A 26,725-nucleotide genomic window follows, 5' to 3' on the forward strand; every position below is an offset into this window, starting at 1 on the left:
CAACAATCATAAAACTCCCCCTGCAATTAAGTACCTATGCTATATTACTCATGAGGAGACCAGAAGACTGCCTATAAGTAATTAAACCAGCTAAAGAGCTCCTTTATTTTCCAGTCTGCTTTGTCCATTTGTGATACTCATATACTCTTCACCTAGATAAATCAGCACACAGTGATCATGATCAGACCAAGACAGAGCTTTATTCCTGTCCACAATTGCAGGCAACTGTATTATGACTTGATTGTGCAAAACTGTATTTAAGTTGCACCTCAACTCATGGAGAAATGGAATTCCTTTTATGTATCAGAAGCACTAAATTCCCTACTGATTAGGACACCCAGGCCTGTCTTCTAGAATCTAGATAATAAACAGATGCTGACCTAAAATAATTGTGTGGCTTCCTGTCTCACCTACCAGAAGCGAGCTCTTCTCTGCTCCTGTGGGGTGTACTTTGACACCACGCATGTGGTAGCTGGATCTCAAAGGCTCCAGAATGCCTTTGTTTTGCTAAGTGGCTTGTTAAACAAAATTACCTATAAAATTATGAGCAGATGGTGCATCACTCCAGTGCATACTTGATGCATCTGCAAAAAGGATAAGTAGTTCTGTTTGAAAGGCATAACTTTGCTTGTGGAAGGGTCCTAACATTCCTCTGTTTGAGATACTGTTAATAGGTTTCTGCAGTTGTGAATATATTTTAATTAGCATGTTATATTAGTAGCAAAGCTATCTGGGGCCAAAAACTAGAAAAACGCACAATTGCATATTGGACAAATAAACACTATGAGTCACAGAAATCAAGCAAACTATATTGAGTTTCTTGTCAAGAAACTCAATATGGAGGTCGGATGGCCGAAGAATTGGGAAATTTTGGAACAGGAGGGTGATAAACTGAAATTACAAAGTTATGAGAAACTGAAGTCTAAAGTACCAGACTGGTTTCAATATTACCAAATAATGGAGATTTTCAAACAGGACAGGAAAATTGGCTTTCAGGTGGAAAAATCAAAATTAGAGACTGAATTACTAGATCCCAACACTAAGAATTTGTCAAGAATGTATAACTTGTTGCTGAAATGGAATACACAAGATGAAACAGTTAAATCAGCTATGATTAAGTGGGCACAGGACATTGGTCATAACATTATGTTTGCTGACTGGGAGTGGTTGTGGAACACCGGTATTAAATTCACGGCATGTAATGCCTTAAAGGAAAACATTATGAAAATGACTTACAGGTGGTACATGACCCCAGTCAAGTTAGCAAAAATCTACCATTTGCCTGACAATAAGTGTTGGAAATGTAAAGAGACTGAAGGTACTTTCTATCACCTTTGGTGGACATGCCCGAAGATTAAGGCTTTCTGGGAAATGATTTATAATGAAATGAAAAAGGTACTTAAATGTACTTTTCTTAAAAAACCAGAGGCCTTCCTCTTAGGCATCGTCGGCCAATTGGTGTTAAAGAGGGATAGAACTTTCTTTATGTATGCTACAACAGCAGCAAGAATACTCATCGCAAAGTATTGGAAGACACAAGATCTACCCACTCTGGAAGAATGGCAGATGAAAGTGATGGACTATATGACATTGGCTGAGATGACTGGCAGAATCCGTGATCAGGGAAAAGAGACGGCGGAAGAAGAATGGAGAAAATTTAAAAGCTACCTTAAGGACTACTATAAACTTAATGAATGTTAGTATGTCGAGGTTTTTAGGGAAAAAAAAGGGATACAGTGATATAAGATTAGATTATAGAAGAGATTAAGATGACAGAAGTTGGAAAGGAATATTTAGAAGTTGTTAAAAAATCATGGGCATTGGGATGCAGAAAGGGGGGGTATGGGGGAGTCACGGAAAAGAGGTTCATGAAAAAATGTTATGAAACTATACGTGTTTGTATGTCTTTTTAAGTGTTTGTTTGTCTTTAAAAATTGTTGTAAAACCAATAAAAATTTTATTAAAAAAAAAAAAAGAAATCAAGCAAACTATAGCTGAACAGCTCCAAAAAGTGTTTGGAAAGTTGACTTCCTTTTTTAAACTTTCTGACCAGTTATCTGTCAGTTTGCATTTTTTGGTGCAGAAAGTATTGATCTGATGTGTAGAGATCTTTCCTATTCTAATTTATTCAAGAGGGTTCTGGAAGCTTCTTTGTGTGATGTAAGCTAGTGCAAACTGGAAGTTTCCAGCCCACAAGTTAAGTTTCTATTCTGCCTAGAAAACAGGACGGAGGTTCCTGATGTTTGGGTTATTCCTTCAGAGAAGCTGAACAGCTGGTTTGGACTGGTTCTGTTCTCTTTTTCACTTAAGCTCATGTTGACTATAATAACAGGCCAGAAGGAGCCTGAGTTTCACTTTCTGTCTTTCTTTCCTTCTGGTGTGGTGTTCTGTACAAAGTATACTTAGTGTTCAGGTTTTAGTCCTATTATAAGTTATTGTAAGTTTAGGTTAAGTCAGCTACAACTGGATTTCTTATGGGCAGTGCCAATCTGTGACCATTATGCTCATTTACCTTCAGTAACAGTAGTAAACTCTGCTGGAAGAAATACAGTTGCCTCTGGCCTATTTTGGGGGGAATCCTGCAATGTGCTAAGTCTTTTACTCTGCGAACTATATGTTGGAGTTCTGCTCTGGATCAATACTGAGTAGAATTCTTAACATTGTTTACTATCTATTTTTGATAGTTGTTTGTCTGTTCACTATGCATTTGAACACCATGTGCATTTGGATATCATAACCAATTTTTGCATGATGGCTCCTGAAATCAAGGAACAGGTTTTCATCTACATTTATTTAGATACAATGGCAATTTTTTGACGAAGATGGTGGACTGACCCTTTCAAAGCTGCACTGATTTCCTTGAGCTCCCGAGCAATGTTGGGCATGAGAGTGGCAGCAGACAATCAAGGTCAAGACTGGATAAACATTAAATAAGATATATGCGTAGATCTAATTTCTTGAGACTGCATAGCAAGTACAGTTATTATTGTAGGGAATTATAAGCAGTGTTGTCAGGTGATCTGTTTGGGAATCTGAACCTCAAGCAATACTTCAGATAGCAGTTGTATCAGAGGAAAAGAAACACTAACCTTAACTTCCTATCAGTTGGCCCTCACACATAAAATACGTTAAAAGGATGCAGGGTCCCCTCCTCTTCTCCTGAACCATCTTTTTTCAAGAAATCACAGTTTCCAGTCTACTGCCCACCTGCCCCAGCAGCATTGCTGACAACGAAGCATATAGACAAATTGAAGAGAGAAGGAAGTCTCCACCCTCACACTCTGATAAGGTGCACAGTGGTCAGGAATAGGGGAATGAGTAGAACACCCTTCTGCTCCGGATTGGAGCAACAATAGCTGAGCAAAGTTTAGACTGAAGGGGACAGGAAGTTTCATAGTACTTGAAGAGCAAGATTTAATTACATGCTAGCGAAATTTACAATACAAAGGACTTACAGAAAAACTTGAAATAATACAGATGCTAAATAATAATTATCAGTCTATTGATCCAACCGCATGAAATAAAAAACAAATGAATCAGGCTGCAAAACAGTAATTTCCTGCATTATCACATAATGCTGACCTTGTAAAGGACACAAGTTCAAACGTGTTAGATCACTGATCTATTTTCCCTATAAAATGAAGATGATAAAAAATACATAGCAAAGGCAACAAACAGAAAATATGCCAATATGGTGTCAGTGCTAGCAAAAAAATAATGAAAACAGAAGGAAAAAAAGAATGCACTTCAACACTGCAAGGTTTTTGAAAAAGCTTTAAAATGTAGAGTAGTTTCTAAAATGCTTAAAATCCAACTAACCTTGCTCTCTGCATTGCCCTCATCTGAAATCTTTCAGTCCTGTAGTATCTCTCTAACAGACTATATAATATAAAGTAAGCAGAATCAAACTATGGTGGAGGAAGTTAGAAGTGAACAGCCCTAGCAGATTTAGATCCCCCGCCTTTCTAGAAGTGTTATCTGAGTGTCCAGTGGAACCAAATGCTTATTTGTAAACCAGATCATACCTTGTCACAGAACATTTGCTCTGCTAAAGCCTAATCCTCAACCATCTTTTTTCTTTCCTTTTTCTGTTTTGTGAAGTTGTTTGTGTGGCAGGGATTAATTTTTGGAATCTCCCCAAGGTTATTAAAAACCTATTTCTGAAAGATGGAGACTTTCTCTTGGTTCTGAAAATGTCTGTAGTACAAAGATAAGCCATACAGAGGATCAAAAATGTCTCTGGTTGCTGGAAAGTCATTTTATTCAAAGTACTGGGATGCCATCTCTCCTATTGTTGAGATGGCATCAATATCAGTTTTGCAGCATCTGCAGACCCTGAAGGGCAATAAAAATAAACTATTATGGCAACAACTTTTTACTTTTTAATTGTGAAGAGTAATTGGTTGGGAACAAAAGAGATCCCCGCCATTCTAGGTTTTTTTAAGTTTTTTAAGCATGCTTTTAATTAAAATATGGTTTCTTAGCAAACTGTTGTTTAATTCTTTGTAATAAGGCTGTCAGCTTTTGACATAAAATATTCTTGGACATGAGAAGGAACCTGGAAGTCAAGGATGCCGGGTCAAAATTTGGAGCTCAGAACACTTCCAGGCTAGAATCCAACGATAAAGTTCTTTACCCACCCATATTCTCCTGCCTTAAAACAACAACAACAACAACAACCTAAAGGGTGGGGGCGCTGGCCTTGTTCCTTGCTTTTCTGGGCATTGATCCATAAGCAAGAAAAAAAATCAGGCAGGTTTGCACTCCCCCCCCCCCCCGCCTCAACTGCTGACGCCATACTATTGTTGTCCTTACTACCAACCTTCCAAAAGCAACATAAGACTTGAAAGAACACATTTTATTGACCTGCAAGAGGAACGGAAGCCATAAATGACTCACAACCCAATTCTGTTCCTTTATTTCTGCAAACATTGCATTGAAGTTGGACTGATGAGAGTAGAGAAGAAGCAGGGTCACTGCCACTTCACTTACATGAACCCTGTGTGCCATTTCCATGAGGGTTATCACTCAAATCAGGCCGACTCTGCTTCACTTGTCTCTCAAAGGATGCTGGCTTACCCCCATCTAGCCAAACACACAACATTATAAGCCTGAATTCGGCAGTGTTTGTTTATTCCTATGGGCTTCAAATTATCTATCAGTGCTAGTGGAAGTGGTCAGCTCATGCACACATCTGTTCAGCTCATACTTGCTTCATTTTGTGGGTTCATTTTCTCTCCCCCTCCCCTTCATAATGTAAGCCACTAAGGTGAGGGAGAAAGCAGCAATTGCTACTTTACCTTCACTGGACAGGGAGTCATAAGTTCAGGCAAACAGAGCAAGGGAAAACCTAGGCAAGGCAGGGATTCAAGGCTATCCATGGCTACTAGCCACAACAGCTATAGTCTACCTGGTGTTTCTGGGCGCTCTGGCTTCCATCACAGTGTCCTGTTGAGCTAGAAGCAGTTTAGTTATGCTGGCCACATGACCTGGAAAGCTGCATGCGGACAAACACCAGCTCCCTTGGCCTGAAAGTGAGACCCGCACCCCACAGTCACCTTTCACTGGACTTAACAATCCAGGGGTCTTTTACTTTAAAAAAAACCAAAAACCTTTAGTCTACCTTCATTGTTAGAGACATCATTTCCCTGAATACCAGTTGCTGGGAATCGCAGATGGGGAGAGTGCTGTTGTCCAGCGTCCAGACTTCTCACACGCATCTGGTCAGCCACTATGAGAACAGAACGCTGAACCTAGCTATGCCAGTTACAGCAGGCTCGTCCTATGTTCTTAAGGATTTGGGATTCCAACAGCAACCTGGACAGCTGCGTAGAACTTGAGTGTTCTTTCAGCACCAGGCAGACTGAGTCTTAAATACAGTGGTACCTCTGCTTGCGAACGGGATCTGTTCCAAAGGCCCATTCGCAACCTGAAAGGAATGCAACTGGTGTCTGCGCATCTGCGGGCCGTGACTCGCTGTTTCTGCGCATGCGCATGACATCATTTTGCGCGTCTGCACATGCGTGAGCGGCAAAACCCGGAAGTAACCCTTTCCGGTACTTCCGGGTTGCCACGGGACGCAACCTGAAAATGCTCAACCTGAAGCAAACGTAACATGAAGTATGACTGTAGAAGCGCAGTACCATTTTAGGGGGCTAGCTTTGTGTCTGTAGTTAAAGAGGCCTAGTTTTGACATTACTGACTCTGGAGGATATGGGGAGACTATAATTATGCTAGGGATGGAGATCTCTGTGTCGGAGGAGGGCAATGTGATCTTCTTGGGCTGAAAAGGTACTGGCAGAATGGGTTCCTTGCACGCATGCATTGCTGGAGCTGGTACTGCAGACAGTCCTCTATCCCAGTACAGTCCCTCTTACGAATCCCTGGTCTCACCCCCTAAAAAGGTGGGGAGGCATGACAGCTACTGAAGTAATCACAAGCAGCGCCAAGTTTAGGTTAGTGATGTCATTGGCCCACACCCACAAGTTGCACTGCTACCCACTCCGCAACAGGGCACCTAAAAGGTAAAGGTACCGTTGACTGTTAGGTCCAGTTGTGGGCGACTCTGGGATTGCGGCGCTCATCTCGCTTTATTGGCCGAGGGAGCTGGCGTACAGCTTCTGGGTCATGTGTCCAGCATGACTAAGCCACTTCTGGCGAACCAGAGCAGTGCACGGAAACGCCGTTTACCCTCCTGCCGGAGTGGTACCTATTTATCTACTTGCACTTTGAGGTGCTTTCAAACTGCTAGGTTGGCAGGAGCTGGGACCAAACAACGGGAGCTCACCCCGTCGTGGGGATTCGAACTGCCGACCTTCTGATCAGCAAGTCCAAGAGGCTCAGTGGTTTAACCCACAGTGCCACCCGCGTCCCACACAGGGCACCTGCACAAATGCTATATATATTCTTCCTTAATAAGTGCCAGGTCACACTGCACAGCAGCAGTGGCCATTTACGTATTGCGGGTCAGCAAACACACAATAATCCGTTATCAAATTCAGGAGCAAAGGCTGGACATGATTTCCGATAACATGACAACTACAACTATTTTATATACTGTGTTCATGAAGGATCATGACTGCACAGCTCTATTGCATGTTGGTATGAGCTGATGCGTAACAATGTGAATTTGTGCTATTGCAGGGACCCATGCTACACACACAAACACACAGAGCCTCTGGGAAGATGAACATCATAGCACTCAGCAAATAACATCCTGTGGATAGCTCAGTCAGTTGAGCATGAGACTCTCAATCTCAGGGTCATGGGGCCAAGACACACATTGGGCAAATGATTCCTGCATTGCAGGGGGTTGGACTAGATGATCCTCAGGATTCCCTTTCAACTCTATGATGCTATGATCTTGTGGATAGCAGTGCACAGTACTTGACAACAGGTGCTCCCTGCCCCACAGGGCTCCTGCAGTAACAGGCATTTCTTTCCTGAAGCTACGGCATAGCAGCAGGGAACCATGAGCAATCGTATATTATTATGCTATATATATGAAGTGCAACAATTAGTCATCGCACTAAAACATTTTTAGTCAGAAAGAACCTTACGTCCCAGTGTCTGCTTAATAGCTGCATACTTCATACTTTAAGGATGATGAGAGGGGAAATGGCATGTCAAAATCCTAAACATACTCATTAGGGTAAGTAATGAGGGTAAGAGTGCTTTCTATTGGATTATTTCAAATAGTTGTGCCTGATGTGTGTAGCCCATTTATTTCCATGGGAGTTTTCAGGAGAAGCTACTAAAACAGGTTTCAACAAACCACTCATCAGTGCCAGACAGAAGAAGCATTAGGTGAAAGTTTGTTCATATATCCCATCTGTGCTAATCAGCTAGAGCAAGCAGAAAAGTCCATGTTAAAACAAGGCTGAGGGAATGAATGGTGGAGATTGAGTCTCTCATTTGATCTGCAACCCTTGCAGGAACTGATAAATGTTAGAATGGAAAGTGATTTTGCTATCACAAGGGACTAAATTCAAATAAAGAATTTTTTATTTTATTTTTAACAAAGAGGGACTGAGAAAATGAAACAGAGAGGAAGGATACTTCTCTTCTTTGCTTGCATGGGCCTCCTATTTCAGGCCACCAGTTTAACGAATAAAGTTTCTTTGTAAAACTGTTTGTATTGCTAACAGTCAGTGAACCATTGTTATTTTAAGCAACGGTAGGGTCTGCGTAGTTGTGTTCACAATACAGAACACCTTCTAATGCAGGAAGAGCCATAAGTTACAATATCAGCCATGATACTGAATGAGAAGATTTGCTTTAAAGCGGATGATGTCTTTCTGTAAGAAAAACTGGAGCTAAGCTTCAGGGGGGAAAGTTGGCAAAAGTCAGTGTTCCCTTTGAAGCTGGCGACCTTCCACAAAATGAGTCACTGCCATCAGCAAAGCATCTTATGCCTGGCAGAGTAGTTCACAAATTTACTAGCTACGCAAGATGTCTTTTTGTGAATTAAATGGATACTTTTGCAGCAAGAAGCGATGCTTGACCAAGAAAACTCTTGGCTCAATCCTTTTATTGCACTTTAAAGCTTAAAAAAAAAATCATAGGAATTATACTTAGGTTTCTATACGTTATATTAAATGAGAGCAAGACCGTACTTTGGAAATATAATATGAGTATGGATTTATGTTAGGTGAACTAATTAAAATTGTGATATTCCCCATCCTTTTTGCTATTCCAATGCCCTTGCCACAAGCATTATTCTAGAGCTGAAACTAATTTGGGGGAATTCATTTCAAGCTTAATGCCCCCATGCCCACCTAGCATTTTTAGTTACTCATATTGTTTGATGGATATTGTATGCTTTCGAACAGTTGCAGAATAATAAATAAGACAATGTCCCAAAATTCTACCAAGCTTAATTTCCCCTCTTCCTCCAAATAACAAAGGAAATTATGGCTTGTATCCAATTAAGTATATCCACTGACATTAATACACCTAAATGAGTCACGTTCCTTTATTTCAGTGGGTCTACTCTGAGCATAACTAGCATTGGATATCTCTAGCTAGCTAGTGATATATCTGTTTTGCTACAGAATAACACTCCTTATTTTCCTTCTGTTTCTTTTTCCTTTCTATTTGTCCTTTAGTCATTGTTAGTTCTTAAGCATTTCCTTTTTGGTTCCTTTTCATTAGTGTGGCTTATTGGTATTGGATGAAATAATACAAATTGGCTTTGCCTACTTTATTTTTCTTTTGTCACAACTTTGGCAGAAGTAACAGTGTGAATCTGGAAAATGACACCGTTAATTTGTGAGGATGGGAAGGTGTCCAGAAAGTTCATCTCAGGTGAGCTTGGGGACAGTATGACAGCTCTTGGGGGAGCGTACACCCTGCAGAGCCAAAGACGCCTAAAATTTTGCTGGCCATTTCACGCCTGCCTCTTCAAGAAGAAAAAGTTCTCTGCATCCATTAATTCCAATTCTGATTTAACCTTGATGGTGCCAGGTGGGCCCTGTGGCTGGCAATCAGTTTCCCTTTCAGCTTTCTAATTCTTCAGTAAGTAGATTCAGGTAGCCATTTTTAACCTACTATGCAGGAATGGTCCATCGGTCCAAGGTGTTGCACTGCCTGAGGTGAAGGACAAGATGGTGCCCACTTCCCATTCCACGTACAAAAGCCAACTGCACTGGAAGTTGAATCTCATTTCAACAGTGGTGGTGGAGGAGCAACCTCCATTGCACCTGAGGCAGCAAACTAGGAAGTTAGGACAGGCCGCATAACATACATACACAATTCTGTCCTCCAACAGAGAGGAAGAGCCTGGGGGATTAGGAAGAAAAGTCCAGAGGTTGCTACTGCTGCCACTTAGCATCTGATGCCTGAGGCAGTTGCTTCACTTTGCCTACCGGTAGGGTCAGCTCTGCCAGTATAAGGTGACTTTATTCAGTCCATTTGTATGCCGGTCTTCTAAAATGGTTCAATAAATAGTGATGGTGACTTCACCAGCATGAGCCTGGAATACTCAACTTAGATGTCTTCTTTTGAAATGGCATACCTTATAATTTGCATTGAGTGGTAACAATTTCCTTTTCAATATATGGTTCTTTTAAGTAGTTGTGGTTATAGTTAAGTATCTCACTAAAAGGGGATAGATGTGATGTACATGTATTCAATTGTATATGTATTGCTGTTTATTATAATTATTATTACTATTAAAATTAAAATTTATATACCACCCTTCACCCATACATCTCGGGTGGTTCGGGTGGTTCACAGCATAAAAATGCAAGATTAAAAAAAAATACAATAAAAACAAGAACAAAACAAAACAATAATCACCCTGCCATACTGTTAAAAGGCCATAGATTGTTTAATCAACCAAGGGCCTGGTTGAAGAGGAACGTTTTCACCTGGTGCCCAAAGGTCTGTGATGAAGGTGCCAGGAAAACCTTCCTTGTTGAGAGCATTCCACAAATGAGGAGCCACTGCAGAAAGGCCCGTTCTTGTGTTGCCACCCGCTGGAACTCTCATGGGGGAGACATGCGAAGAAGAGCCTCAGAGGATGATCACAGGGTCCAGGTAGGTTCATATGGAGTGAGGTACTCCTTGAGGTATTGCAGTCCTGTGCCATTTAAGGCTTTATAGATCAAAACCAGCACTTGGAATTGGGCTTGGATACTAATTGTCAGCCAGCGCAGTTGGGTCAGGATTGGTGTAATATGCTTAAAACGTCTTGCCCCAATGAGCAACCTGGCCGCCTAATTCTACACCAGCTGAAGTTTCTGAACTGTCTTCAGAGGCAGCCCTATGTATAACGCATTGCAGTAATCTAACCTAGAGGTTACCAGGGCATAGACAACAGTAGTTAGGCTGTCCCTGTCCAGATCGGGGCACAGCTGGGCCACCAGTGGAAGTTGATGGAAGGCACTCCGCACAACTGAGGCCACCTGAAGCCTCAAGTGACAGCAAAGGATCTGACTTCTCAAACAGAAATGGAAATAAGAACAGCTCTAATGGCATAATGTAATTATGCAACTACTTAACTCCAAAAGCAAATTTGATTCATTTTAATTAATTAATTAATTAATTAATGTTCAAAAAGCAGCCAAATCTAGGGACAGCCACTGCTAAATGATTTTAGAAGACATACATCTTTTTAAGAGTGTACAAGTTGTCTTTGTCTTGCTGCCAACAAATAGCCAGCGGGAAATTCCAGCCAGAAAGCTTCCACAGCTAATAACAGGCAGCCTAAAAGTAAGACATCACCACAATCCACCGTTTCCTCTAATCAATGCTTTAATATGATGGAAGATTGCTGCTTTGTTATCAGATGCTGTTTCATTTATTCGTTTTAATTACTTCATACCATAACTATCTCAAATTTTGCTGCAATGCAGGAGGAAATGAAGGAAAGGAACAAAGCTCTAAAACAGACTGCTAATACATCTGTTTCCAGATGGGACTCATTGTGCTTCGGCACATAATAAAAGTGGAGAAAGGCTTCTTCTGCAAATGAGTGACAAAAAATCCCCATGATAAAGGCAGCTGGGGGGGGGGGGGAGCAGCAGGTCTTTAAAAAAAATCCATATTGTGAGTTGTGAGTACAAGGAGTTTGATTTATCTTCATTACATGCTGAGAATTTTTCAATCCAAAATCCTCGTACGAGATGAGCTGCATGTACAGTGACGGAAGGGGGGAAAGGAACTTGACAAATTAATGCAATCCAAAGCTCCCACCCCCAACCTCCAGGCCCCCCATGGGAAGGGAAGCCACAGGCCAAAAGAGTAAATTAATCTCCTTGTACCCCCATGGCTGCAATCTTACATTTTGCTGCCAGGTTCTCAGAATCAATCACAACATCCACAGGAGCAAAGGAGAGTCTTGGGTGCACAAAATGGATAGAGCAGGTGGTTGGGTTTTTGTTTTGCTTTGAAAGGAAGGACTTCACTTCGCCATAAAGATGACATAACTCCATTTTCTCCTTAGTATGGAGGTTCGTGTTGATGTTGGAAATGTGTCCATCACCTGGCTGCCACCCACTCCCAGCAGCGTTTCAAAGAAGAAGAAGAGGAGGAGGAGTTTGGATTTGATATCCCGCTTTATCACTACCCGAAGGAGTCTCAAAGCGGCTAACATTCTCCTTTCCCTTCCTCCCCTACAACAAACACTCTGTGAGGTGAGTGGGGCTGAGATACTTCAAAGAAGTGTGACTGGCCCAAGGTCACCCAGCAGCTGCATCTGGAGGAGTGGGGAAGCGAACCTGGTTCCCCAGATTACGAGTCTACCGCTCTTAACCACTACACCACACTGTTTTAGAGTAATTCAGTAGAGCATGCCTGCAGCTCATTCACCCAACAGTACAAATGAACAGACATAGTCAAGCTTCTAAAGATCTCGATGCAGTGTTTCAGAACTCTGGATCATAGTTAAACTCCTGTGACTTAAGATAACAGAAGTTATTTTTCTAGACTGGCAGTTTTTCACTTGGTTGCTATGGGAGACAAAAAGCTTGAAGATTAGCAACTGAATTTAAAGTGTTATGGTATCCAACCTTGTCTCCCTCATCCCTTTGCTGAGTCCAGCACAAAGAAAGCAAAAATGAAGTAAAAAATGTGTGTGAATTTAACCCAAGAACCCCCAATATAGCACTCATGGGTGCACCTGCACCTGCAGAAGTCTTCACTGGTGGCCACAAGGTCCCTTTCCCTCTGTGAAAATAGCAATGAAAGAAGTGGTCTATTGAAGCCAATAGGACAGTGATATGTGAGATGCCCATGACAGTTTCTCCAGTTTGCAAATGGAGGGGTCCCAATAGGCAGACAGAGATGCCTGCAGGGTCACATGTTGGAGCCCAGGCTTCATGTCCACCAATTAGGACACAAAACGCTCTATATACCTCTTTCAGAATTTCAATCTTAAGTGGCAAAAAAGTGGTTTCTTCCTTTTCCTGGTGCCCTATGAGCAACGGGATAGTGCACACTTCAAAATCTAGAACAAGAAACATTCCAACCAAGGCTGCAAGCCAAGATCTTAGCCGAGGTAGGCAATGTTCAATTAACAAAATTACTCTGCATGAAGAAGAAAAAAAAGAACAGCAATGAGTTTATTTAATTCTAGCTTCATTAAGGAGAAAGGAGGCAAAAATCAATATAATTCTGATTTAAGAAGCATTTTTTTTCTTGCAGAGCAGCACACATAAATTCTCAGGTGCAAGTCCTTGTCTTTTCTTAATTGCAGAAGAGTCATTCCTATTTAAGAGCATAAAACCTTTTAAAATATTCAGTGCTTTTGTTAATGGGAGCAGTGACTAGATTAGTACCGTAAAGCTTAACCTTTCCAATAAAATAAGCTGCCATACATAGTTTCAATTCTTCATTTTATTCACTTTTGAAACTGGGGTGGCTAACCTGCAGCTCCAGATGTTGTTAACCCCTGTCCGCATCACCATCTTTTTTTCAGAAATGATGGAGTAAAAGAACAGGGACATAAGACCTTAAGAAGAGCCTTCTGGATCAGGCCAAAGACCTATCTAGCTGAGCATTGTGTTCTCACAGTCACTGCCATTCAGATGCATTCTGTCTCTGACAGAGCACAGCCATAATGCCTAATAGCCATAGATAGCCCTCTCCTCCACTAATTTTTCTAATCCTCCTTAACAAGTCACCTTTTAAGTTGGCGCCACCACTGCTTCTTGTGAGAGAAAATTCCATAGTTTAGCTATGCATGTAGGAACAATTACTTTCCTTCCTCCTGAATCTTCCACAAGTTATGAGAGAGGGATGAAATCTTTACTTTCTTCACCTTCTTCACATCCTGCATATTTTTATACACCTCTAATTATGTATCTTCTTACTTGCCTTTTCTCTAAACTAAAAAGTCCCAAAAGTTGTAACCTTTCCTCATAGCGGAGTTGCTCCTTCCCCTTGATCATTCCGGCTGCCCTTTTCTGAACCTTTTCCGGCCCTAAAATATCCTTTTATGAGGTGAAGCAACCAGAACTGTTGTCCAAATGTGGTCACACTATAGATTAGTATAATGGCATTATGACATCAAGAACGCTAAAGTTTAGCCATCACCGGTTTAAAAGCATTCAGACCGTCACCCCAATCCATCAAGACAGGTGACATGCAAAAGTAGGTTTGATCATTCATATCACCACTTAGGTCAGGAACTGAGCGCACAAATGTTTCTGGAGTGGGATATGCACATTTAGCTTGACAGCACTGACGTCATGCACAGCATCAAACAAATAGTCAAAGAGGAAGTCCAAGGTGCTACTCAGCTGACAGAACAGGAGCAGGGCTGGCTAACCACATTTTGAAGTAAAGTGAAGGAATACACATTACCATCTAGAATAAGACTGTTATAGCCAGTGTCTAAAATTACGTAACTGCAGCACTCTTAGATGGTCTAGTTTTTGACAATGATAGTCTGTGCCCAGAATGAGGGACTCCATTCTGGTCTTAGAAAGACAACGGGAGAAGCCTCTGTCAGATGAGGAATGTTCTGTAAAACTCTATCTATGCAACACAAGATCATCACCCTCTGGTATGCATTTTGTCTCCAAATTTGATCCTTGACTTCCTTTGGTCAATTGCTAACCTGGAAGATCATGCCCTTGGACTCCTGCTAGGGAAGGAGCTGACAGGAATTGCCTTCAGATGCACATTTATTTATTTATTTTTGCTTTAAAAGTTAAACATGCATAACAACAGAACTATTACTGAAGAATTTTTAATCTTGTTGTATTGTTAGAATGTGGTGACATTATTACAGTACAGTGGTACCTCGGGTTACGTACTTAATTCGTTCCGGAGGTCCGTTCTTAACCTGAAACTGTTCTTAACCTGAAGCACCACTTCAGCTAATGGGACCTCCTGCTGCCGCCACGCCACCAAAGCACGATTTCTGTTCTTATCCTGAAGCAAAGTTCTTAATGTGAAGCACTATTTCTGGGTTAGCGGAGTGTGTAACCTGAAGGGTATGTAACCCGAGGTACCACTGTATTGACAAGTACTGGGCTCTGCAAACATTCAGTGCATTTTTTGTGCAGAGTGCCAGATGTTGTCATTCAAGTTCATCCAGTGGTGTTTAATCTGCTGCAGGCTGAAGCTGGGACATTTAAGTTACCCAGTTAAGAATGATTACAGATTATCTGTTTAGTTTAATGCTAAACTGTAGTTAGTTAAAAATGGAAGCGAAAGCTTCCAACCGCTTTGCAGCTGCACCAGAGGAGGGAAGGAATGAGAGACAGCTGACGAGTCTCAGGCTCATTCACATAACTCTAAACCACAGTTTACTGTTACATTTGAATGAGGCCAGTGTGTGTGGTTACAGCTTTTCAGTTTTGAAAACCCTCTTGCAGATGAAACCCAAGTTTCTTTTGGAAACAGCATTTTGAGGCCGGGGTGAGCAAAGGGTTCCTCTAGTGGCAGATTTCTGAAAAACATGTGTTTCTATTTCTAAATGTTATCACTGACTTTGAGCCAAATAAATATACAGCAATCAAAATGACTATAAAATTAAATTAGAGCCACATTAATTCTTGCCTAGGGAAGCCAACTTGTCAAGATATTACAGAGAAATGAAGTGGGTATAAAGTAGCCATAAAAGGTGGTTTCCCCTTAAATTCTATTGCCGATTAGTCAGCTACTAAAAGGAGTATCTGTTGTATCTGCTTCACCTTCCCCAATTTTAAAGAACAGCTTTATGTATTATATATCTATATATTAGGATAATGCCTATTCTGTTCTGGCATAGGGAACCTTTTTCCCAGCTCAAGGGCCACATTCTGTCATACACAAAATTCTGGGAGTCACATGTCAGTGGTGGGTGGAGCAAAAATGAGTGTCTTATCTTACTGCATTCTGACCAACAAAAGTCAGATGTGCAACACATTTCATCCTCCATTTGGCCTGAGGAATGGGAAGTGGCCTGAGAAGAGTCCTGAGGACTGGAGAGAGAAGCATGGACCCATGAACCAAAGCTTGATCCATGAGCCTGAACCAGACTCATGCTCTTACCAGACCTGGGATGGTTGGCATACTAAGTATGAGCAGAAAATAATACAACCAGTTGTACTCCTAGCAAAAGCCAATCAAATAGTGTGGTGCCCTTGGCCTCATCTCAACCCAAAAGTGTTGACCCCAAAGGGACCAATCTATTTGGCATCTCTCTTTCAGCTAGCCTTATAAAGTCTTTGGGCTGGTCAAGGCACCACCCACCCAGCTCTTGGAACAGACTCCTCTAAGCCAGTGTTTCCCAACCTTGGGCCTCCAGCTGTTTTTGGACTACAACTCCCATCATCCCTAGCTAGCAAGACCAGTGGTCAGGGATGATGGGAATTGTAGTTCAAAAACAGCTGGAGGCCCAAGGTTGGGAAACACTGCTCTAAGCTACAGGTCTTATGAGTCAATGACTCAGCAGCAAAGAGCTGAGAACAACTCCCCCAGTCCTGCAAGCAGCTACGTCTACAAGTCCAACTGGGAAGGGCTCATAGAGATACAGGGGCAGTCTATTTTATAAAAATTATATAAGTGTCCCTGCTTGCTCTTGTCCTCCATACTGAGATGTGTTAGTATTTTCTTGACAACAGGAGTTCAGGAATAAGGCAGGACTCCTTAACAAATTCCATCTAACAAATTATTATTATTATTATTTTCTATTTTAATAGTGTTGCACGCCACCCTAATCTCTGAGCAGGGTGAGATTCCAGGGATTCCTGGTGTAGACCCAGGGTTCGGTTTCCGTGGAATGAGGGACAGCGGAGACTGTGGTGTCTTTATTGTATATGGCTTATCTACACACATATACAACCTGAGCCTACGATGGATTCCAGAAGAAATCAGGCATGGTCCTGCCGCATAGGCTTCAGTCTGCAGCCTGTGTCCAGCTTCTACCTGTCACACACCAACTCTGCCTTTTTCTAAGTACCGACAAGTTGAGGGAGTTGGGCCCACCCATTTGCCACCTGGCACAGAGCCATACTTAGAGGGTCATTACCTCAACAAGAAGCTAGTCTGGCTATTCCACAAATTGAATCCGTGCTGGATCCAGAAATTAGAAAGGGGCTCAGCCATATAGCCTACCACCCCCCCCCCAACTCACAGCAATAGTTTTGGCAATGTTTTTCACTGTTTTACTGATCTTTTAAAACTAATTAATCTTGTTAGCTGCTTCGGGCATGATTCACAGACAGATGGAATATGAATTATTTTCTAAATACTGTCTTCAGGATATTTTAAAGAAACAAAAAAACAAACCTGAAGTGTTTGCGGTTTTGCAAAATAGTAACAAGCATGTCCTCAACCAAGCCAGCTCAGGCCGCCTTCAGAATCAGGTACATCATGTTTCCCCCTAGTATGGTTTCCAGCTCATGAAATTAAGTACTTTTCTTATTACCAGCGCAGTGAGAGATTAGTCATCCTGGCAAAAGGTCAAGACAAAGATGGCATCCCAAGTGCCATTTCAAAACTAAAATGAGTACAATAAATCAAAATGAAGCATCGGGGTGGGGCGGAGTCGATGTGTTCAATTGGTAGTATAAAATTTTAATATGGTTGTGGTTTGTAAGTTATCCCAAGAATGACAGTCTTTCAATCCTGCCTCACAGTAAAGATCTTTTTTATTCTGTTATGCAAAGATGTACAGTATGATGCACACTGAAAGAGCCCTGCCAGGCATGAGGATGGCATCATTGGCAAAGGTTAAAAATATAAGTATCCAAAACACAAAGCAACTGCCAATTGCCTGCAGCAAGAGCCCAGAGAAACAGCAAAACTATTGGGTAGCCATTCCAATTCACTTTGTTTTAAGGAAGATGCCAGGCCTCATAATTCAACTTGCTTCACACCAAACTCATCAGTGTGAACCACATAACTATGCAGTCCTTAAGAAGGACTTGGGCGATTCAGAAAAGCCTTCCAGAATGAAAAGCTCTTAAGAATTATGGTGAGAGATGATGACAGGGTGGGATCAGAAATATCTTCAGCACAGCTACATCATGAACTGCAATCCACATTGTCTAGTTATTAAAAGTGCATGATTTGGCAGAGCATGGTGCAAAAATATAAGCCACAAGTGACATGACTGAAATGCAGTAGAGTAGACAGTGATAACAGGGGTGACCTTGTTTGTTTTGCAACCTGAGGTGAAGGGAAGGTGCCATTTCCCTCCCCAACCAAGCACCCCACACACCAACTTCTGCTGCCGTTGGAATGCCCCCCTCTCGCCAAACCTGGAGAGAGCCGGGGTGCTCCACAAGGCATTGCTACTCGTCTTCTGCCCTGGGGCCTATGTAGCCTAGCTCTCCTCTTACTCAGTAGCCAATCAGATGCATATGGAAAGTCCTCCAGTAAGGCATGAAGGCATTCTTTTCCTTTCAGATCCCCACCAGCTGGTTTTCAGAGGCATACTGCCTCCAGCCTTGAAGATGGTATACATCTATCACTAGCAGTCATTGATGGCCTTGTCCTCTGTCAAGGATCTAATAAGGAAGCCCTTAACAAAAGGAAAAATACTAACTACCTAATGGTGAGAATATTCAGTAAAAGAGGTTAGAGATTTTAAACTCAGTTTAATCCCAGTTTTCTTCAGGCCACCTGGCATGTAAATGGGTACCTGACTTAGTGAGCTGGGGAGGGATGGGAAATCAGATACAGCTACATAGCCTCCACCTTGGGCATCTTGAATTCAAAAGGAGAGGTTCGGTCTTTCAAATAACTTATTTTTACACCACACTTGAAGAAAGCCCATCCATTCAAAGGCTGTAGAGTACAGAAGAGGTTTAGGAACAAGGCGGAGATGCACAGCAAGCTGTTCCCTAGTCTCTCTAAAGTAACTCAAGTGCCACTGTGGTGAGAGCGTTCTGCCACAGGTTCCAGCTGTCTCATGTGGCTACTTCCATGTGGAAACCTTTCCAGTAACCTGCCACACAGCAGCTGCACTGTAAGAATTGTCCTTCAGCTTCCCTTTTCAAAGTGAGTAGTGGGGGAGAGAGTCTATAAGGTCAAACAAAGCTTAGCTGTATGATTGGAGTGATTCAGCACTTTTCTTTGTCTCCCCAACCCAGGCATCCCCAAACTCGGCCCTCCAGCTGTTTTGGGACTACAACTCCCATCATCCCTAGTGGTCAGGGATGATGGGAATTGTAGTCCCAAAACAGCTGGAGGTCCGAGTTTGGGGGGATGCCTACCCCAACCCCTTCTAAGTGCTCAAGACTCCTAAACTTCTTATCCTGACAGAATAGGCAATAATGCTTTAAAAAAAGTCACCCTATTATTTTACCAAGTATGGACACCAAGAAAATGAATTGCTTTCCAATTATCCCACACTTTTTTTTGTCTCCTAACAAGCCTCCAGTAGATTTTCCTAGGACCAACTGCCACCTCTCTCATGTTAGCTGAAAGTCCACAGATATCATTGTGAAGTTTTCTCTTTCTGCAGGAAAGAGGTATTATACCTCTTAACAAACTCACTAAGATCTAAGATATTGTTTTAATCACCACCCTATGCCCTCATCCTCTTAGCACCATGGTAACAGAAAAAAATTACCAGTAATTAGTCAGCCTTAGATTATTCAAAGCATAATATCTGCTTTAAGAGTATCATGCAGTAAGCAGTTCCATGTAGGAAGGCTTTAGCTCATGGGCGGGGTGCAGATGTTGCCAGACTACAGCTTCAATAATCTCTGGTTGGGGTTGATGGGATTAGGAGCCCAACAACACCTTGGGGGCCACTGGTTCCAAATCACTGCTCTAGATGGTTGCTAGAGACTCTTATTCTCCAGTGGTGACATGTTCCTGTATTTCTTAAGAGTTATTCTTAGCTGAGTAGGGACGCGGGTGGCACTGTGGGTAAAAGTCTCAGCGCCTAGGGCTTGCCGATCGAAAGGTCGGCGGTTCGAATCCCCGTGGCGGGGTACGCTCCCGTTGTTCGGTCCCAGTGCCTGCCAACCTAGCAGTTCGAAAGCACCCCCGGGTGCAAGTAGATAAATAGGGACTGCTTACTAGCAGGAAGGTAAACGGCGTTTCCGTGTGCGGCTCTGGCTCGCCAGAGCAGCAATGTCACGCTGGCCACGTGACCTGGAAGTGTTTCCGGACAGCGCTGGCCCCCGGCCTCTTGAGTGAGATGGGCGCACAACCCTAGAGTCTGTCACGACTGGCCCGTACGGGCAGGGGTACCTTTACCTTTTTATTCTTAGCTGAACAGGGTACTAACTAAAGGGGTCCCGCAGTCCCCAGTTTCAGAGGTGGACATGATTTTGGAGCCATGTAACCCGTAGTCTCCAGTACATTGAGTCAAGCATTTTGCAGCAACATTAGCATGTCCTTTCCTAACTTACTGATCTTCCTTTGTAGCTACTGGTATTCCTAGGCTCTAGGCACCAAGGGTGAAATCCACAGGTTTCCTTTTAACAGAGAAATCCAAGAGATTGTCGAGTGTTAGTGCTGTGGTCTGTGTCTATGGCAGAGCATTCAAGTTGGAATGAGACCCTTGTCCAACCCACTACAACGCACTGTCTGTGGCCTCTGCGGTTCACAGCATTGTTTTCACCTGATTTCTGTCTTTATTTTACATTGCTTTGTTTAATTTTGAAACTGCAATTGTATTTTAATTGTTTTAAATCTGTGAACCAGAGGACATTGCTGATTGAGCATGATACAAATGTCAATAAATAAACTAAAGACAGGCAAAGCACAGCCACGCCACAAAACAGGGTAAAGATTTATCAGTAGTTTGATTGTATGCCATTGCATTCGAAGACAATGCCATATCTTAGTTCAGAAAACAAAATCCTCTAGGTTCCACTCTTCCCTCCCTAAACCAATTCCATTAGTTCCTGGCTTTATGAAATGTTCATCAATTTATTTCAGGTTATTACACTATTTCAGAACTAATCAGTTTTGAAACATTTTTCCAATGAGGTTTTCTTCTCTCCTCTCAGCTGGCATACTGTGACTTTTTTTTAATAAGATTTTTCCCCCTTTTAAAAAAGAACTTAATGAATATTAAGGGTGAATATATTATCCTCAAATGCCCCCAGGAAAGTTTGGCACTTTCTGAAAGCTAATGAATTATGGATTTTGAATAATTAGGTTCTATTTAGAAGAGATGCCACCATTGTAACAAGATGTATGTGGACACTTTCAGGAAGAATAATATGTGCTTATCCAGAGCTTCTGGTACATAAAATGTATGTCTAAGTAAGTGGTATGCTGAGCCACTTGCTTTGACATGACACACAAACACAAAAGGGGAGCCTCTTATTCAGGACAAAATTTCATTCATTTAATGGATTGTCCTATACACCCACATTTCAAACGAAAGAATGAAGCTGAGAGACGAGCCATTCATTTTCACAATAGAGTTCATAAACTCATGACAAGGACAAGATGGAATTTCAGTGAATGGGATCACTGAGACATGTCCCCATATGCAACTTGTTTGAACCCTGTTTTTCTTCCAATGAAATCTGACAGCTCTTAATCATGGGGAGCATAATAAAGCAAAATATGATTAAGAAAAGACACAGAAAATGACCATAGCTCAGGAATAAAGCAAAAGGCTCCAGGTCCAGTCCCTGGCATCTCTAAGGTATGGCTGAGAAGGACCCCAGTCTGATACCCTCGAAAGTCACTGCCAGGGGAGAGGCACTTGCCGCCCCCCCCCCACACACTGCTGCACTATAACTCCCATCATTCCCAACCATTGGCTGTGCTGCATTGGGCGGATGGCACTGGAAGTCCATCATCCCATGGAGAGCCCAAGTTCACTAGCACTGATGTAGACGACACAGAACAATAAAATTTATGTTCTTGTTGAGCAACAATAGCGTATTAAAAACTAAATTGTAACAACTGTTACAATACAGAAACCAGAAAAAGGAAACCTCCAACCATGCAAATTTCCAACAAAGCAAAAGGCAATGAACAAGAGTTTTTGGAACCTAAATGTTTCATTATGCCACCTTTGGGAGATTTTGATCGTGACTTAAGAGACTTTCATAAGCGATGACAAAATTGCAGTGCCAGAGTGTGTAGTGTGTAAGCTCACAAAGGGGAAAGGGTTGACTCCTCTGACCCTGTTGCTATATGTGGAGAGGTGCCTAATTTGCCTGTATGCTTAACTGTTTATCTTGATGCTTTGTCACTGAGATACTTCTCCAGCTGTTTTGTGTTTATGCCCACAAATAGATATTTTCGTTTTGGATAGGTATCGCTATAGGTTGGGTGGGTCCCATCCAGGCCTGCAATCCTGTATCTGTGAGACAAAACCTGTGGAATGAGCCAAACCAATACTGCCATTTACATGTCTAAAGAGGTTGCACTGTTGCAGCAGAAACGAATTCTAGGAGGGAAAACAACAGGCCAAGGGGGACTGTGTGTGAGAGAGAGAGAGGGGTGGGGGTGCCAGAAGCTGGAAACACATATGCTTGCTTTGCTTTGTGCTGGACCCAAAGCTGTGGCTTGGGGCTTCCCTTGAAACCTAGTGGGGAGACCAGATCTGTTGGAGTGTTAATGCTGTGAGCCTCTCCAGCCTAAGTTCAGGTTGTCTATATGTGTAAACAATACTATATGTCCTAGAGACACCACAGTTTCCATTGACCTCCATTCCAAGGAAACCAGACTCTGGTTAAGGGCTGGAACACCTGGAATCTCTCACCACTCAGAGACTGGGGGCATGTGCAACAGTACTAAGTGACTCATAAAGATGTAGGCTTTCCATAGGCATCTGCCTGGCCAATGTGAGAAAATGGATGCTGGCTAGATAAGCTTTTGATCCAGCACTGGAAATCTTATAAGATACCAGTGTTTAGCTAACTTCCAGTGATGCTGTGAGGAAATGTTTTTCAGTCTAATACTTTCCCGTAGAATCTTTCAGAGCAGGAATTAACCACCCTCAGCACATCCCACCACCAAATTTCTATATGAGCTGCTACCCTTGATGTGTCTTGAGATGGGGAGGGGGAGTATTGAGCAGTGACTCATGCCTAAGCTTTTTCAGCATCAGCCTCTTCCTGGTTCATCATGTTCTCATTTGTTACACTCCACTCAGAACACAAGTTTTTGACACCTGAGATTATGACAGAACTCTTCAGACCTACTCCTTGAGGACAGGCACAATCTGAGAGATTTCCCAGATGCCCCACCACAGAAATTTCTCCACTGTGAAAGTGTCTTCTCCTGATGTGGGGAGAAGAACAAGCCAGCTGGCAGTGTCTGCTACTCAGAGCCCAGCCAAAAAGCTGCTTAACACATTGGCCAGTGTTCCATAAATCACAACAGATGGGAACTGTTACCATTTCCCCTTTCTCTGCCTCACCATCAAGACATATACTATTCAAGGTTACAGAAACCTGACAGTTAAACGTGACATTTCTAGCCTTAATAGGTTATATTTTGCAAAAGGAAAGGATTTTGAAAACATGAAGTGACTGCTTTTGTATCAAACTCTGGGTTAACGGTTTCATTTAGCCCACTTGGCCCAGGTAATAAAAACCATTCACAAATGTACAACTTGGAAATTTAAAACATTTCTTAATTAAAAAAAATATAGATAGTGAAGCATCTATGGAAAATATTGTTTTCTTACCGCTTTCATCTAGCAAGAAGTCATCCTGATAACGAAACTTTTCAGGGCCACATGCAATGAATATATCATCTTCGCCAAAAAAATCCTGAAGGCACATCACCTGCAATAAGAAAAAAGAAGAACAAAATTGACACCAGCTATCTCACAAATGAGAACATCTAATAAAATGGTTTAAATGCAGAAGAGATTTCATTGCAGGAGTACTCCAAATCACTGGCTAGGGAAACTTTTTAAAATATGAAAGATTTTTAAGGAAAACACTGGTATACGTTACCACGTTGCATGAACATTTTGCCGTATAACTTTCATGTTTTGGCAATCTGTATACAGTATCTCTGGTAGGTTTCAGTTTACTTTGCTTTGCTGTTGGCAAAGATTATTGTGATAATTTTAACAAGATCTATTAGATAACCAGTAACTGGAGTTATGGGAAGCTTGTAGGACCCAAGCAAACAAACAGAAACAAATTCTGTGATCTGAGCACTGGGATTTCCGAACCTGCTGTTTTTAGAAACAAGCTACCACTGACACCTGACCAGCTTCTCCTCAAAATCTGCAGCTGAATAACTGTGATGTGCTTTTTGTGTGGCTACCTTTCCTGACTGACAAACTTCAGCTGGTGAAAAATGCAGCTACCTGGATGTTAACATGAGACCGAAAGTCAGTATGTTTAACACTGTTACACTATTACTCCAGACCAGGGGTCAGCAACCTTTTTCAGCTGTGGGCTGGCCCACAGTCCCTCAGACCATGTGGTGGGCCGGACTATATTTGGGGGGCGGCGGCGGGGGAAATGAACTGTGCCCCACAAATTCCTATGCCCCACAAATAACCCAGAGATGCATTCTAAATAAAAGCTCACATTCTACTCATGTAAAAATACCAGGCAGGGCCCACAAATCACCCAGAGATGCATTTTAAATGAAAGGACACATTCTACTCATGTAAAAACACGCTGATTCCCGGACCGTCAGTGGGCCGGATTGAGAAGGCAATTGGGCCGCATCCGGCCCACGGACCTTAGGTTGCCTACCCCTGCTCCAGGCCCAGTTCAAAATGCTGGTGCTGACCTTTGAAATTATTATTATTTTAATAAGGGACCTGGATACTACTTAAGTCACATGCTCCTATCACAATGCCCAGTGTGGAAAGATAGTTTCCTAAGGCACAACCTTGCCCATCTAAAATGGAAACAAATGGCTTGGTGAGTGCAGTTATATGCAACTGTGTCTGTTGTGATGGCTCCCCCCCCCCCCCCGGCTTAGTATTGTTCCCTCTTTTCCTAATACTAATAGTAATGTTAATGTTTTTTTTGTATGGTATTTCACAACTGCCAGGTACGCAGAAGACAAGATCTCCTTTGGGCTTTTGATTCTGCTTTGACAGTTTGCCACAACAGATTAGAAATATGCTCTGCTAAAACTAAAAATAACGAGAACACCTGAGTATGAAATGCAGATAAGATGTGCCATATGCAAACATGGAACAACCGCAACCAGCAATTGTTTTATTTGATTCCCTTGCAAGCTACAACTCCCCCCCCCCATCATCTCCTCATTAGAGCAGTTAAATATTTATTCATTCATTCATTTATTTAAAGCATGTAGGAACTGCTCAATATTTCAAAAATCTGTAAGCGGTGTACAGTGCAACAACGCTAAATAATATAATTACAATAAAAATACAATGTAAAAAAACAGTAAAAGAGTAGTAGGTAAAGTCAGTGAACACAGAGCTTCGGGTTGTGGTCACTGGCTGATACACAAATAATAATGGCCTTTAATTTTATTGATTTATCATATTTATTATATTTATCTTTTCCCTGAAGAGCTTAAGGTGCCATATATAGTCTCCACCCCCTTATTAATCTCACAAAAAGCCCACTGTGGTAGGGTTGGCTGAGAATGAGTGACTAGCCCAGGGTCATGCAGAAGGCTGGAACAGACTATATCCTGTCCTTGCGGTCATTTAGCCTGATCTGATAATCAAAAACGAAACCTTAGTTATTCAGACGTATTTCCCTCTCATTTTAACTCACTTCAACTTCAATTTTTCTCACTGATTATGAACAGGCAGAATATTGGAATGGGTAAAAGGCTATACTAGGTCAGATTATTGTTACTGAAGCCCAGATTTGGGGGAAAGAATCTCTGTACAAAAAGCACCATGCGAATAGAATAACAAGTAGTAACCTGTTTCCACATCTTTCCCTGACATCCAATTTAAATGCTAAAGCAAGAATATTTAAGAATATCTCTCTATATGAGTGGTGTGCAAGTTAACAGTGATGATTTAAACACTATTCAGTTGCATGCATTAAACTACATGGCAGGGGACAAACAGACACAGCGTCCAGAAACACAGTATTTTACAGTCAACATAAGAGGAAAAAGAGCTAGTTTAATCCGGAATGTTAATGACTGCCTAAATGTACTGGTGTCCCATCAGACTTAATTTAACACAGTGTGTGTGTGTGTGTGTGTGTGTGTGTGTGTGTGTAGGTTGGGGGGAAGGGTAATAAGTAAATGAATCTCACAGCAAAGCTAGCAAATCTGTTATCTGGACTCAGTGTGAGTCCCCAATCCTCTTGAGCAGATTTGGAGGGTGTGCAGAAGGATGCAGGGAAAAGGGGAGGAGGAGTTCCTTTACACAAGTCTGTTGTGTGAGTGGAACAGCAGCACTGGATAATAATGCAGAATCAACAAGAGCAGCCGTCACATCTACCAGTGGTATAGGAGTGCTTCTTCGGCCTGTTACCACTGGTGCTGAACAACTTTTGACTGGCAGCTTCAAGCCCCCTCCTGCTCTCTCTTCTTAATGGTCCCTTATTAGCTTCCTCTTCCTCCGACAACAGAAACCCCAATCTCAGCAGAGGTCTTGGAGGAACAGGAGGCTGCATAGCCTGCCTACTATTTCAGGGCAGGCCTGTCATCTCCCCCAATTCCACAAACTTCTCTGGTCTGTGCCAGAATGCATGTTAGGCCACATACATCAATAGTTTTGACTTCACTTATAGTGACTGTTAAGTGACTGTTAACATATCAGACAACACAGCGATTCTTCAGACAGCTCTTGTTTATTCACAGGCCAGAACAGAACTGAACTGAAGGGTTCAGCCAACCTGCTTATATAGAGCTCAACTACAATGCAACAGTAACCACTTTCTGTAAC

The 26,725-nt window shown here is 42.1% G+C and overlaps 1 protein-coding gene across 4 annotated transcripts in view; it reads right to left on the minus strand.

The window, feature by feature from the left end:
• DCLK1 (doublecortin like kinase 1) overlaps positions 1 to 26,725 on the minus strand; it is a 206,843-nt gene that overhangs the window by 82,826 nt on the left and 97,292 nt on the right. For all 4 annotated transcript variants that reach the window (XM_077927145.1, XM_028726504.2, XM_077927144.1 and 1 more), the window contains exon 4: positions 23,555 to 23,654. In XM_077927145.1, the coding sequence (XP_077783271.1) occupies positions 23,555 to 23,654 (100 nt within the window). The remainder of the gene's footprint in view (positions 1 to 23,554; positions 23,655 to 26,725) is intronic.

The sequence above is a fragment of the Podarcis muralis genome, chromosome 4 (assembly GCF_964188315.1).
Source record: "Podarcis muralis chromosome 4, rPodMur119.hap1.1, whole genome shotgun sequence".
Taxonomy (NCBI): Eukaryota; Metazoa; Chordata; class Lepidosauria; order Squamata; family Lacertidae; genus Podarcis; species Podarcis muralis.